The 11,944-nt window shown below is 54.5% G+C and overlaps 1 protein-coding gene across 1 annotated transcript in view; it reads right to left on the reverse strand.

Moving 5' to 3' along the window:
• CROCC (ciliary rootlet coiled-coil, rootletin) overlaps positions 1-9,287 on the reverse strand; it is a 40,205-nt gene extending 30,918 nt beyond the window's left edge. Inside the window, exons 1-8 of the mRNA XM_003783866.3 lie at positions 9,228-9,287; positions 8,578-8,701; positions 7,268-7,422; positions 2,357-2,542; positions 2,177-2,260; positions 2,032-2,093; positions 1,782-1,947; positions 1,161-1,267 (exon numbers count right to left, since the gene is read on the reverse strand). Coding sequence (XP_003783914.1) covers positions 1,161-1,267; positions 1,782-1,947; positions 2,032-2,093; positions 2,177-2,260; positions 2,357-2,542; positions 7,268-7,422; positions 8,578-8,701; positions 9,228-9,287 — 944 coding nt within the window. The remainder of the gene's footprint in view (positions 1-1,160; positions 1,268-1,781; positions 1,948-2,031; positions 2,094-2,176; positions 2,261-2,356; positions 2,543-7,267; positions 7,423-8,577; positions 8,702-9,227) is intronic.
• Positions 9,288-11,944: the final 2,657 nt, after the last annotated feature.

The following is an 11,944-nucleotide window of genomic DNA, read 5'->3' on the forward strand; positions in this document are numbered from 1 at the left end:
AAAAAAAAAAAAAAAAAAAGATTGGAGGCCGAGGCGGGTGGACTGCCTCAGCTCCCAAGTGTGACAGCAGCCTGAGCCAGAGAGAGACCTCGTCTCTAAAAATAACCGGGTGTTGTGGTGGGTGCCTGTAGTCCTAGCTACTTGGGAGGCTGAGACAAGAGAATCACTTAAGCCCAAGAGTTAAAAAAGATAAAATTCTACTAAGATTATATACATAAAAAAGTATGTATGTGATCTGTTTTATTTGTTTGCATATAACAAGCCTGGTTGGGCACAGTGGCTCATACCTGTGACCCTAACCCTTTGGAAGGCCAAAGAATTGCTTGAGGTCAGAAGTTCAAGACCAGCCTGGGCAATATATACAGTTGTTTTTTGTTTTTTTTTTTTGAGACAGAGTCTCATTTTGTCACCCTTGGTAGAGAGCTATAGTATTAGAGCTCACAGCAACCTCAAGCTCTTGGGCTTAAACGATTCTCTTGCCTCAGCCTCCCAAGCAGCCAGGACTTTAGGTGCCCACCACAAAGCCCAGGTATTTTTTAGAGACTGGGCCTCGCTCTGACTCAGGCTGGTCTTGAACTCCTAGGCTCAAGCAATCCACCACCTTGGCCTCCCAAAGTACTGGGATTACAGGCATGAAGCACCACACCCAAACTTCTACAAAATTTTTTTTAAAAGTTTGGTGGTACACTAAGGCATTCCCTCTGTCCCACCTTCTTGTCACTGACCACTCACTTCATCAGCCTAGAATTTTGGGGGTCTATGTGTCTTCATTACTAGAGGTTGCAAGGTCCTTGGGAGAAGCTGAATAATCCAGTGGATTCAAAGTAGGAGCTTCAAATCCAGATTCAGCCATTTATGTACTACTGTGTGACCTTAGGAAAGTCACTCAACCTCTCTGAGCCTCAGTGTCCTCATCTGTGAATGTTAGTTGAAGAATATTAGTCAAAGAACAAATATCTAGTAAATGTTGACTACCCCAATTGTAACAGTTGTACAAGTTGCCTCTCCTTCTCTACAGGGCTGGGCACATGGAGGAGTTGTGCTGAGTTGTGTTAAGTTGTACTGATTTAGTTCATCTGAGTTGTGTGGAGTTTGATATAAAGAGTGAGGTTGGCTCCCAGTTGCTCCCCAAGCGGCCCCCTTCCCCAGCCAGGCCTCACCTCTCAGTGGACATCTTCACCTCACTGAGCAGACGGCGGACTCCTACCACCTGCCTCCAGAGGAGGAGCAGGCGGCCATGCTCATTGCTGCAGTAGGCGTTGAAGGACTGCAGGGGACATGCCAAGTGGAAGGCTGGGGTGAGGGCTGGTCTGCCCCTCAACTCAGCTTCCCCAGCTCATGCATCCCAAGAGCCATGCTGCCCAGGGAGTGTGTCTTCCTGGGGGCCGACTCTGGGCCTTTGCAGAGCTATGTCACAACAGCCACATTCAAGCTATCAAACCTAAACAGCTCCCTCTTGCCCTGGGAATTGGGGTTTGAAGTACTTCTGCAAGAGGTGGCACGGAAGGACAGAGTCCACGGGACCTCAGTCTACATCCCAACTGTCAGGTGCATGACCATGGGCAGGTTTCTTAACCTCTCTTTAAGATGAGGATAATGATGGATGGCACCTATCTCATGAGATTATTATGAGACATAATGGTGTAGCTTGGCTCACGCTCAGTGCTAATAAAGGCCAGCGATGATGATGATGATGACTCTTCACCTCTGCTGACCTGCTCACCTAGCCAGCGCTCCCTCTCCCTCTCTGCCCAGGCCCTTCCCAGCATCCCTGTGCCCACCTCCTCCTCTCGCCTCCATGCTGCCTCCCGCTGTTCCAGCTCCTTGCGGCTGCGTGTCCAGTCACTGGTCACCTTTCGTATGTCCTCGCTCAGAGCCTGGTTGGCCGAGCCTGCCTGGTCCAGCTGCTCTCGGAGCATAGCGTTCACCTGGGCCAGGCTGGCACTCCTGGGCAGGACACAGAGAAACAGTGGGCGTTTGTTGAGGGAGAGCTGTCCTGCCAGCCCTGCATGCATCCTGCTACACCCTCACCTCTGTTGTTCCTCCTCCAGGCGAAGGAGGGCGCTCTCCAGGTCTTGGCTGTGCTCTGTGTCCTGGTTGGGGAGGGAGGGAGAACATCAGGCTGGGCAGAAGGAGAGGAGGGGAGGGCCTGGCCCTGCCCTACCCTGACACCCACCCTCAGTCGCTGCTGTGCCAGCTCTGTGGATGTCTCCAGCACCTGCTGCTCTAACTCTGAGCACCTCTTCCCATACTGGAGAATCTGGGGAAGGGCAGAAAGTGGGAGGGTTTGCCCCAAGGGTGGGGGCAGGGCAAACTGAGCATAAGAGAGGGCAGGAGCACAGTGGGTAGCCCTGACCTTGGCCTGCAGCCGCTGCACTAGCTGGGCCTGCCGCTGCTGGCCCTCCTGGTAGGCATGCAGCTTGCGCCGGTAGGAGGCCTGCTCCTCCTGCAGCTGCCTCCGCAGCTCCACGCTCTGCCGTACCAGCCCCCTGGGCTCCTGCGTCTCCAGCTCCCCAGACTCCAGCCGCACAGCCTGCTCCAGCTGCAGGAAGGGCCCTGGGTGAGAGTCCTGGGCCTCCCGGGAAGGCAGGCACAGGCCTCTCCAGGGGGCACCAGGCTGGTCCTAGACCCATGATGCCTTGCAGCCTGATAGTTCAGCACCCAGGGGGAGCAGGCACATGTAGCAAGCCCAGGACGCAGTGCATGTGTGTACGATGTGCTGATGCAGCGATGCATGGACACACAGACCAGGCATGCATGGACAACAGATGGGACATGCATGGACACATGCAGGTGGGCCCACAAACTGCATGCAAAACACAAAGATGCACCTCAGTGCATGCATGCCTCTCCTCCAGAACACCGAGCCCTCCTGTAGTTTTGATTATTACATTCAAGCCCACCCCCGCCCCAGCCCCCACTGCAAGGCAACACGAGCTCAGGAAAGCCTGGATTTCTCTGCCCCATTGTATCTTAGTACCTAGAACAGTGGCCGTGGTGTAGCTTGGCTCACGCTCAGTAAATATTTGTTGAGATCCTGAATTAATGGCATGAGCACATGGGGATACATTCAAAGCAGAGACATCATTACACATATGCATATATGCATGTCTGAGCTGGGAGACATGCACACACATGAGGCACACAGGCAGTTTCCAACCCTCCCAGGGTGACAAAGACAACCCCTCCCCCCAACAGCACTAAGATCTGTCACGTGTGCACATAAATGCCACCTTAGAGAGTGTCTGCCCATTGACTCCCTCTCTGTCCCTACCGCCCCAGTACCTTTCTGGAAGCCTCTGCCATGCCACCTTCCTTCATACCCAAGCAGCTGGCAGCCCCTTTGTCCTCAGACCCCCATGGGCACAGGCAGGATGCCTGCCTGGTTCTGGCTGTCCCACTAGCCATGAAGCCCCCTCAGCCCCCTTAAGGAAACTACTGGTGCCAGGTGGCCTCTCAGCCTCTTCCAGCTATTGGTGAGAAGGAAAGTGAGGGAGACACAGGGCAGTGAGAGAGCACAGAGTGGACTGGGGAACACCCAACAGGGATGTCAGTGAGTATGTCACTGCCCAGCACCTGGCCTGCGACAGCCCGGGCAGGGTGTTCAGACACCCCCTATACCTCCATGCAGGGCCACACCAGCCACAAGGGCATCTATTTTCACCCACTCTGATACAAGGTCTAAGCTGGGTTAGCAGCAAGGACAGTGCCCTCTAGGCCTGCACCCATCCAGTAAGCCCAGGAGATGCTCTGTGAGACTCCAACAAAGCCAAGGACAACTGCATCTCCACACATCCCATTCCCAGGGACACATGTCCTCAGGGGTGCCATGAGTGGGGGGCTGGCCATGGCTGCTTGGGGACTCCCCCTTGAGTATAAGTATGTGGAGGGAGGTGGAAATAGGGGTTTCTGCCTGGATGGTGGCTGCAGGCCCATCAAGTGTCTACATGACACCCACCTAAGCCCATGTGTGCTGGCAGCCCCGGGATACGTGTGGTGCATCGGTGCAGGTGTGCCTCAGCAGGTGTGAGTGGAATGTGCTCTGTCACATCTCCACGTGGGACCTCATGTGAACCCCTGCATGGTTCTGGGTACATGCTGACAGGTGGGTGTACCTGGGCCTCCATGTGGGTGGAGGGGCACCTGTGGCCACAGGTCTGTGCTGTGATACAGCACTGGACCCATCTGTGTGTATCAGGGCATGAGTATTTGTACAGCCATATGCCGGGGAGGCACAAGCATGACTGGAAGTAGGTAGGTCTGGGGTATGCCCGGGCTCTGTGTGCCTCTGAGTGTGTCAGTGACTGTATGTTTAGGCATCCATGCAGTCCTCTGTGGGATGACAGGGGGCTACATGGAACCCTGTGCTCATTCTTTTTTTTTTTTTTTTTTTGGTGGTTTTTGGCCAGGGCTGAGTTTGAACCCACCACCTCTGGCATATGGGGCCGGCACCCTACTCCTTGGAACCACAGGCACCACCCCAGCCCTGTGCTTTTTCTGCTGGTATTCACCAGGAGCTGTGAGACAGTGTGTCGTGTTGCCTGCACATGGGTCATCTGGGTGACCGTTCTGTGCCTTAGGGGACTGTGTGGGATCCAGCTGTTGGGCACAGGTCATGCTGTGAATCTGAGTGTATCCCTATGGTGTATTTTGTGTATCTAGGTGCCCCCATGTGAGGTCTGGGTGGTCCGTGTTGTATATATGTTGCACATTTGTGTGAACCAGGTGATGTTTGCCTCTATGATCCTCAGGGGTGCGACAGTCACCAGGGGCTCCACTCCCGTCATCAATGCTCAGAGCTGGGCCCTCCCTGCCACACCTCACCCCTTTCCACAAACTCTCCCCCCAGAAAAACAGCCTTTCAATTTTACTTGCAATTCAAAAGGGAAGGAGGCTGACACTAAGCCAGGGATGAAAGTTTACTGTCTCCCCTGGCAACCACGGCTGTTTGATTCACTCTGTCCAGGTTGCCATGGACACTGGAGGAGCTCAGGGGGTCTATCCTCTGGAGCCAAGGGGTTGTGGCCACTCCCCCCTTCCTAGGCCGTGCCTATACCTGCTCCTCAGGGACAGGAAGAAAGGGGGTCTCCAGAGGAACCCTGGGATCTTCTCTCTTTCCTGGGAGATGGGTTCTAGGAGACTCTGTCCTAGTTTCCTCAACAGGACACAGATCTTCACCTTCCCTACAGTCCCTATTCCAAGGGTGCTGTGGGGTTTAAAGGATCAGAATAACTTCATGGGCTGTCCCCAACCCAGCCCACTATGCCTGCTATGGCCATGGGGCAGGTCTTCCCACCTGCATCTACAGGGACAAGGGCAGAAGGAAGAGATAGTGTCACATAACTGCAGAGCCCTGCACCGGGGGTCTCATCTCATCTCCCCCACTGACCTTGGATCCATCATGCCCCCTCTTGAGGCCTCAGTTTCCCCATCTATAACAAGTGATCTCCAGACTCTGAAGTTCTCTGTGCACCCACCCTCCAGGCCGGGACAATTATGATGCCCATGTAACAGAGAAGAAAATGGAGGCTCAGAGAGGGTAAGCACCCTGCTGGGGGTCACACAGCCAGTTAAGGCCAGAACCCAGGTATCCTGACTCCTAGCCCAGGGCTCTGTGCTCAAGTCCTGTTTCCTGTGTATAGGAAGGGAAGGCTTTCCAGGTCATTCTCATTCAATCCCTGCCTCCAGGTGGGACCTCACTCAGACCCTGTGGAACAGAGCTGAAACCCCAGGCTCCCTCTGCACAGGGGCTTTCTAGACTAACCCAGGCCCCCTGTGCTGCAGCCCTAGCCCCAGCAGCTGTGTCCCAGCAGAAAAAGGACTCACCTCCTACCTCCTCTTTCCTTCCCCTGCCATCCATGGGGGATAAGGGGCAGGGCTAGCTACACTGTCAGTCAGAAGATAGTATTTAAGAGGCAGCCCACAGGAGGCCTGGCACTGTACCAGGGGCCAAAAGAGAGGCCTAAACCAGGAGGGGGCTGGCTCAGGGCCCTGTCACCACCAACATGGCCAGACTTGGGCCAGCCTGCCCTTCACGCCCCCTGTAGACCCTGGGAAAACTATATCTGCACTGTGCTGAATGCTAGGGGTAACCGCAGGTCCCTACACTGTTTCTCAGCAAGTCCCAACAAGTCGGGCTTGGCCAGACCAGCGAATACCAAGGTGTGGGCACAGAAATGCACACCACCTTCCCAATGCAAGTGAGCAGCCCTCAGCCTGGACAGGACGAGCTCAGGCTAACCCTGGCTCTGATACTACCACACAGGGGACCCTACGCCAGCTCCTGCCCCTCAGTCCCTTCCAGCTTTCCAATTGCTCCCTGAAGGTCCCAGCCCAGCATCTCTTCTCATGCACAGGAACCAAACCAGCAGCACAGAGCATGAGCCGGCAGACAGGATGCCTGGTTCTGGCTGTGTGATCAATGCCCCCAGCAGGGTGCTTCCCCTCTCTGAACCTCCGTTTTCTCCTCTACCAAATGCCCACCCAGCACATGCCTGGCACACAGTAGGCACTCAATAAAGGGTAGCTATGACTATTAAGAACACCTCCAAGCCCCCATCTACACACACACACTCTGGCCCTCATGCAGCTCTCTTACCAACTTCAGCCACCAACAATTCCCCAGGCGCACCACCCGTGAGCCTGAGGGCCCAGAGCAGACAGTGCATCAGGAGCATTCTGCACCCTACCCTGGGCCTGGTGCACCCCCAACCTCCCACCCCAGCACCCGGGACCCCCACTAGCCTGCAGCCCAGGTCTGGGCAACGTGAATCCTTCTTGGACACGGAGATGGACCTGGTTTCTCCTTTCTCCCCTCCCTGGGCCTCACCCCAGTGGGGAGTGGCCGTAGTCCTGTGGCTGCCCCAGACAGTCCACAAAGCACTACGATGCCCACCCCAGCCTGCCCTGGCATCCAGCCACTGCCTCCACCCCAGGGCCCATGACAACAGGACAGCAGGGAGATGCACAGAAACTCAGAGGGAGGAAGGGCTTCTAGGGCTCTGGCTCCATATCCCTACACCCCTGGTGCCAGGGACTTTATTCTCTTATCTCAATTCCTCTCAACCCCACATCCTATTGCCATCCAGACTTCAGAAAACAGCCTCAAAGCGTGGGGTACTTAGCTCAGGGCCATTCAAGTTGGTAGAGCCACAATCTGAGCCCAGATCTGCCTGACTCCAGGGCCTTCCTTCGCCCAGCACACTGGCCTGGTTGTGACCTTCCAGCTACTGCCCTGTACCCTGCCCTGGCCCCAGGCGGCACCCACCCTCTCGCTGACCGCGCTGTACTTAATGGCGAGCTCATCCCGCTCAGCGCGGCTCTGGGCCAGCAGGTCCTCCACGCGGGACAGCTCCTGCTGCAGCAGCTGGTTCTCCTCCTGCAGTGACAGCAGCGATGCCATCTCCGTGGCTGGCAGTGAGGCTGGCAAGGGTCAGCAGGCATATGGTTGGCTTCTTCCTGGGCCTACTAGGACAGCCTCCCCCACAGGTGCCCCCACTCATCATTCAGGGCAAGGTCAACCAGGCCCCTGGGTGGGAGCGGCTGCTGCACCAAGCCTGCTGGCAGAGCTAAGGAACAGGAAAGCAGGCAAAGAGGAGCCCTAGAGCTGGGCATAAAGTGGGCACCACTGCAGCCAAAGTGTGGCCCCGGGAGGCTCAGCCTAGGAATCTAAGCCCTGAGCACAGGCTCCTTTCTTCTTCAATTACTATTCTACTGTGGGTGTCAGTTTTGTTCATCTGTAAAATGGGTAGAATAGTAACCACACCTTGCCAGAAAAGCAGAAAAGCCTCACTCAAAGTCAAGGCTCAAGAAAGTGTAGGTGATGCTCTGAGGAGGGGGAGGGAGAGTAGAGGGAGAAGCAGAGCTGTCACGCCCTGTGGGAAGCTCTTCTACCCCAGGAGAACAGGAACACACATCACGGGCCTTAGCCAGCGGTATCACACCGAGCTCTTTCAGTCTAGATGAAGGCTCCCTAAGTCTCTCCGTGCCTGGGGCTCCATGGCCCCAATGCTGCAGCAATGGTACCATGGCTAGAGCACCAGACACCATCAAATGGAGCAGCCAACACACCAGCTGCAACTGCGTGTGCTCTTCCCAGACCCTCAAACCACGTAACAAGGCTGCGCGTGCCGCCCACCAAGAGGAGCATGCCCCCCAGCCATTCTGCTTGGGTGGGGAATGAACGACACTGCCTCCTCAGATTTGCGCAAAACCCTGGTTTAAGCTGAGCTGCCTTCCCCCTGTAATCCCGAGTCCAGCCAGCTTGCACCTTCTGTGGGAGGGAATACGGTGTTTCTACTTCAAGTCTTTGCAGCAGGCTGCAGGCAGCCAGGGAGGGATGCTCAGCCCTTCCCTTCTAGCTACAGCACATGGGGAATAGGTCTGGGCAAATTACGCTCTGAGCCTCCATTTCCTCATCTGTAAAATGGATCCCTCTGTCATAGGGCTATGCCTGCCTTGTGATGAGTATTCAAAAGATGAAAACTATTATCGTTGTCACCATCGTGCCTGCTGAGGAGGGGACATGAGGCGAGATGAAATGCGGGCAATGGAGCGGGGGCAGGCAGGGAGAGGTACCTGGGCTCTCGGGCTGGGAGAGATTACGGGTGACAATCTCCCTGATGCGGGCAGGCAGGCCAGAGAGCTCGGAATCCCGGGCTAGCTCCCGCACGCCCAGTCCCAGGAGGTTGCTCTCCAGTGTCTGTGGGGAAAAAGAGAGGATCTTCAGGAGACTTGGGCTCTCTGGCCTCAGGGGATGAGGAATAAAGTCCTGTTGCCCAAGATAAGGGAGTTTAGAAGACCCTCAGGAAACTCCCAAGACCAAAGCCTGGGAGTCAGAAAAGAAAAAGCCTCATGGGAGGAGACTCTGGTGTCCCCTGCCCCTGGAAGGAGGTCCCTGAGAGCCAGAGAAGAGAACCAACTTTAAGCCAACTCACAAACCCCATCGGGGCAGCACAGAGTGTTGGGGGCTCCCACCCAGCACCCACTCTAGACTGGTAAGGATCCTGCTGTACCTGAGGGGACCCTCTTCCCCCATACAAGGCACTGGGATAAGGGAGCCACACCAGTTGTACCCTGCATGTACCCTTGCTGGGAGCTGCAAGCTGGGGCCCCTGTGTACCCCTGCACCACCACACCGCTTCCTTCCTTGCCCCCCGCCCCCCACCAAAGATCCACACACCTTGCACTACCCCTGCTGAGTTCATGCTCCCCCATCCTGCACCTACCTGGACAATTATCTCCAGTGCTAGCTGGGGCTCCTGCGACCCCGCCAGACCCAAGCTCATGGGGGGGAGGCTGTGGGCAGCGCTCCACCCCCCTTCGTCAGGGCCCCAGACCAGGGCCCCAAACCAGCTCAGTCAGCGTGCCCCAAGGCCAGGCCAGACTGCTGTGCTGAGCCCCAGGCAGATTAAGCTTAAATCCGGCGGTGCCCCCATGTGACCACACGATGGGAGGAGCTGAGCAGGGAGGGTAGGGAGGCAGAGGAGAGAAGAGGGAGGTGGAAGCTGAAGAAGCAGATGGAGGAGAGAAAAGGGAAAGGATGGAGAAGGAGGAAGGATGGGGAGTATCTGGAGGAGAGGACCTCACACACTCTCCCCTTCCCAGGCTGCTAAGTCCTAGAGCCCTCCAAATCCAGGGGGTGGGGTCAGCAGCCGGGAGGCGGGAAAGGCCAGAGTCCCAAGTCTGCTGGACCATCTTTGCTGACCCAGAACGAGCGTGTCACATGGTTTGCTAAGAATGTGAGCATTATGGGGGTGGGGAGGGAGGTGAGGGTACGTTTTCCCACAACAGGTGCAGCACAAAGAACGCAGGCTGCGGATCAGGATCACCCAGGCCAGGCCCTAAAGCCCCCTCCACCCCTGGCCCAGCCCCCACTGCCAGTGTGCCCCCAGGGACAATGAATTTGCCTCTCTGGATCTCAGTGTCCTCACATGTAAGACGTGGATAATATTGGCACTCACTTTGTGGAGTTGTTTGGAAAAAAAAGAAAAATACCATGTGTGTATAAACAATACCTGACACCATGCTGGGTTCATATAGTCAACTAATACTAATTTCTTTCTTTTTTCTTGGACATGGGGTTTTACTCTGTCACTCAGGCTAGAGTGAAGTAGAGTATTCAGAGCTCACTAAAGCCTCCACCTCCTGGGTTCAAGCAATCCTCCTGCTTCAGCCTCCCAAGTAGCTAAGACTACAGATGCACACCTCCAAGCCCAGCTAATTTTTTATTTTTGCTTCTTGTTCAGGCTGGTCTGGAATTCCTGGCTCAAACAATCCTCCTGCTTTAGCCTCCCATGTTGCTGGGATTACAAGGATTATAGGCATGGGCCACTATTTCTGGGCAATAAAGACTAATTTCATTCATCTGAAAATCTCAAATGAAAAGTCCCTGTACTGGCTCAGTGCCTGTAGCTCAGCAGCTAGGGCGCCAGCCACATACACCAGAGAAAGCAGGTTCAAAACCAGCCTGGGCCCGCCAAATAACAATGACAACTACAATGAAAAAACAGCCGGGTGTTGTGGTGGGCACCTATAGTCCCAGCTACTTGGGAGGCTGAGGCAAGAGAATTGCTTAAGCCTAAGAGTTGGACCTTGCTGTGAGCTGTGATGCGACAGCACTCTACGAGGGTGACAGCTAGAGACTTTGCTCAAAAAAAAAAAAAAAAGTCCCCATACTGCAGGGCCCTGAGGCCTAAAGATACACCCACTGCCTCCCACTGTTCCTTCTCCATGGCAAGGAGACTGTGTGATACAGCAGGAGGCCTGCAGCTCTAGAGTCAGTATTCAGGCGGGATTGCATATGAGACAGCTCTGACACTTGTTGGCAGTGTGACATTGAACAAGTTACCGCTCCTCTGAACCTCGGGGTATTTCGATGTTTTTTTTTTGAGACAGAGTCTCACTATGTGACCCTAGGTAGAGTGCCATGGTGTCACAGCTCACAGCAACCTCAAATTCTTGGGCTTAAGCAATTCTCTTGCTTCAGTCTCCCAAGTAGCTGAGACTACAGGTGCCCACCACAACACCCAGCTATATTTTATTTTATTTTATTTTATTTTATTTATTTATTTATTGCAGTTTTGGGGCGGGGCTGGGTTTGAACCTGCCACCTCCGGCATATGGGGCCAGCACCCTTCTCCTTTGAGCCACAGGCGCTGCCCCTATTTTATTTTATTTTTGAGACAGAGTCTTACTATGTGGCCCTCGGTAGAGTGCCATGACGTCACAGCTCACAGCAACCTCCAATTCTTGGGCTTAAGCAATTCTCTTGCCTCAGCCTCCCAAGTAGCTGGGACTACAGGCACCCACCACAATGCCCAGCTCTTTTTGTTGTAGTTGTTATTGTTGTTTAGCTGGACCGGGTCAGGTTTGAACCCACCTGCCCCAGTGTATGTGGCCAGTACCCTAAACACTAAGCACAGGCACTGAGCCTGAACCTCAGTTTTTTCATCTGTGAAATGAGGATAATAATACTTGCCACAGAGTTACTGTAAGGACTAAAATGAGTCAAAAGGCATAAGGGGTTTAGAACCACACCTGGCAGGTGGTGAGCTGTTAGTAAGTGGCAGATGCTATTCCTACCTTCATAGATTAGAATCTGTCTGGCTCCTGCTACCTCTCAGTCCTCAGTCTCAAGATGCCCTCTGCTCTATGCCCCACAGGGGACATATTCACATTCTCTTATTAAATCCTCAACCCATTTTCAAATGAGAAAACTGAGGCTCAATAAGATTGGGACTCTTACCTATTCAAGGTGACATGCTTAAGGGAAGTGGTGAGTCCATTGCTCATTCCACTTAGACCAGAAGCCTCCCAGCAAGGGCCTGAAGCACCAGGCGTGGTGCTTCAAGGCTCTACCATTGTATCGAGGTCCAACCCAGGAATGCAGCAGGTGCTACTTAAGTGCATATCAGTCTAGATATAAAGGGCATAAACTCCTCAT

The sequence above is a fragment of the Otolemur garnettii genome, unplaced genomic scaffold, assembly GCF_000181295.1.
Source record: "Otolemur garnettii isolate 467f Iridium unplaced genomic scaffold, OtoGar3 scaffold00009, whole genome shotgun sequence".
In the NCBI taxonomy this organism is placed as follows: Eukaryota; Metazoa; Chordata; class Mammalia; order Primates; family Galagidae; genus Otolemur; species Otolemur garnettii.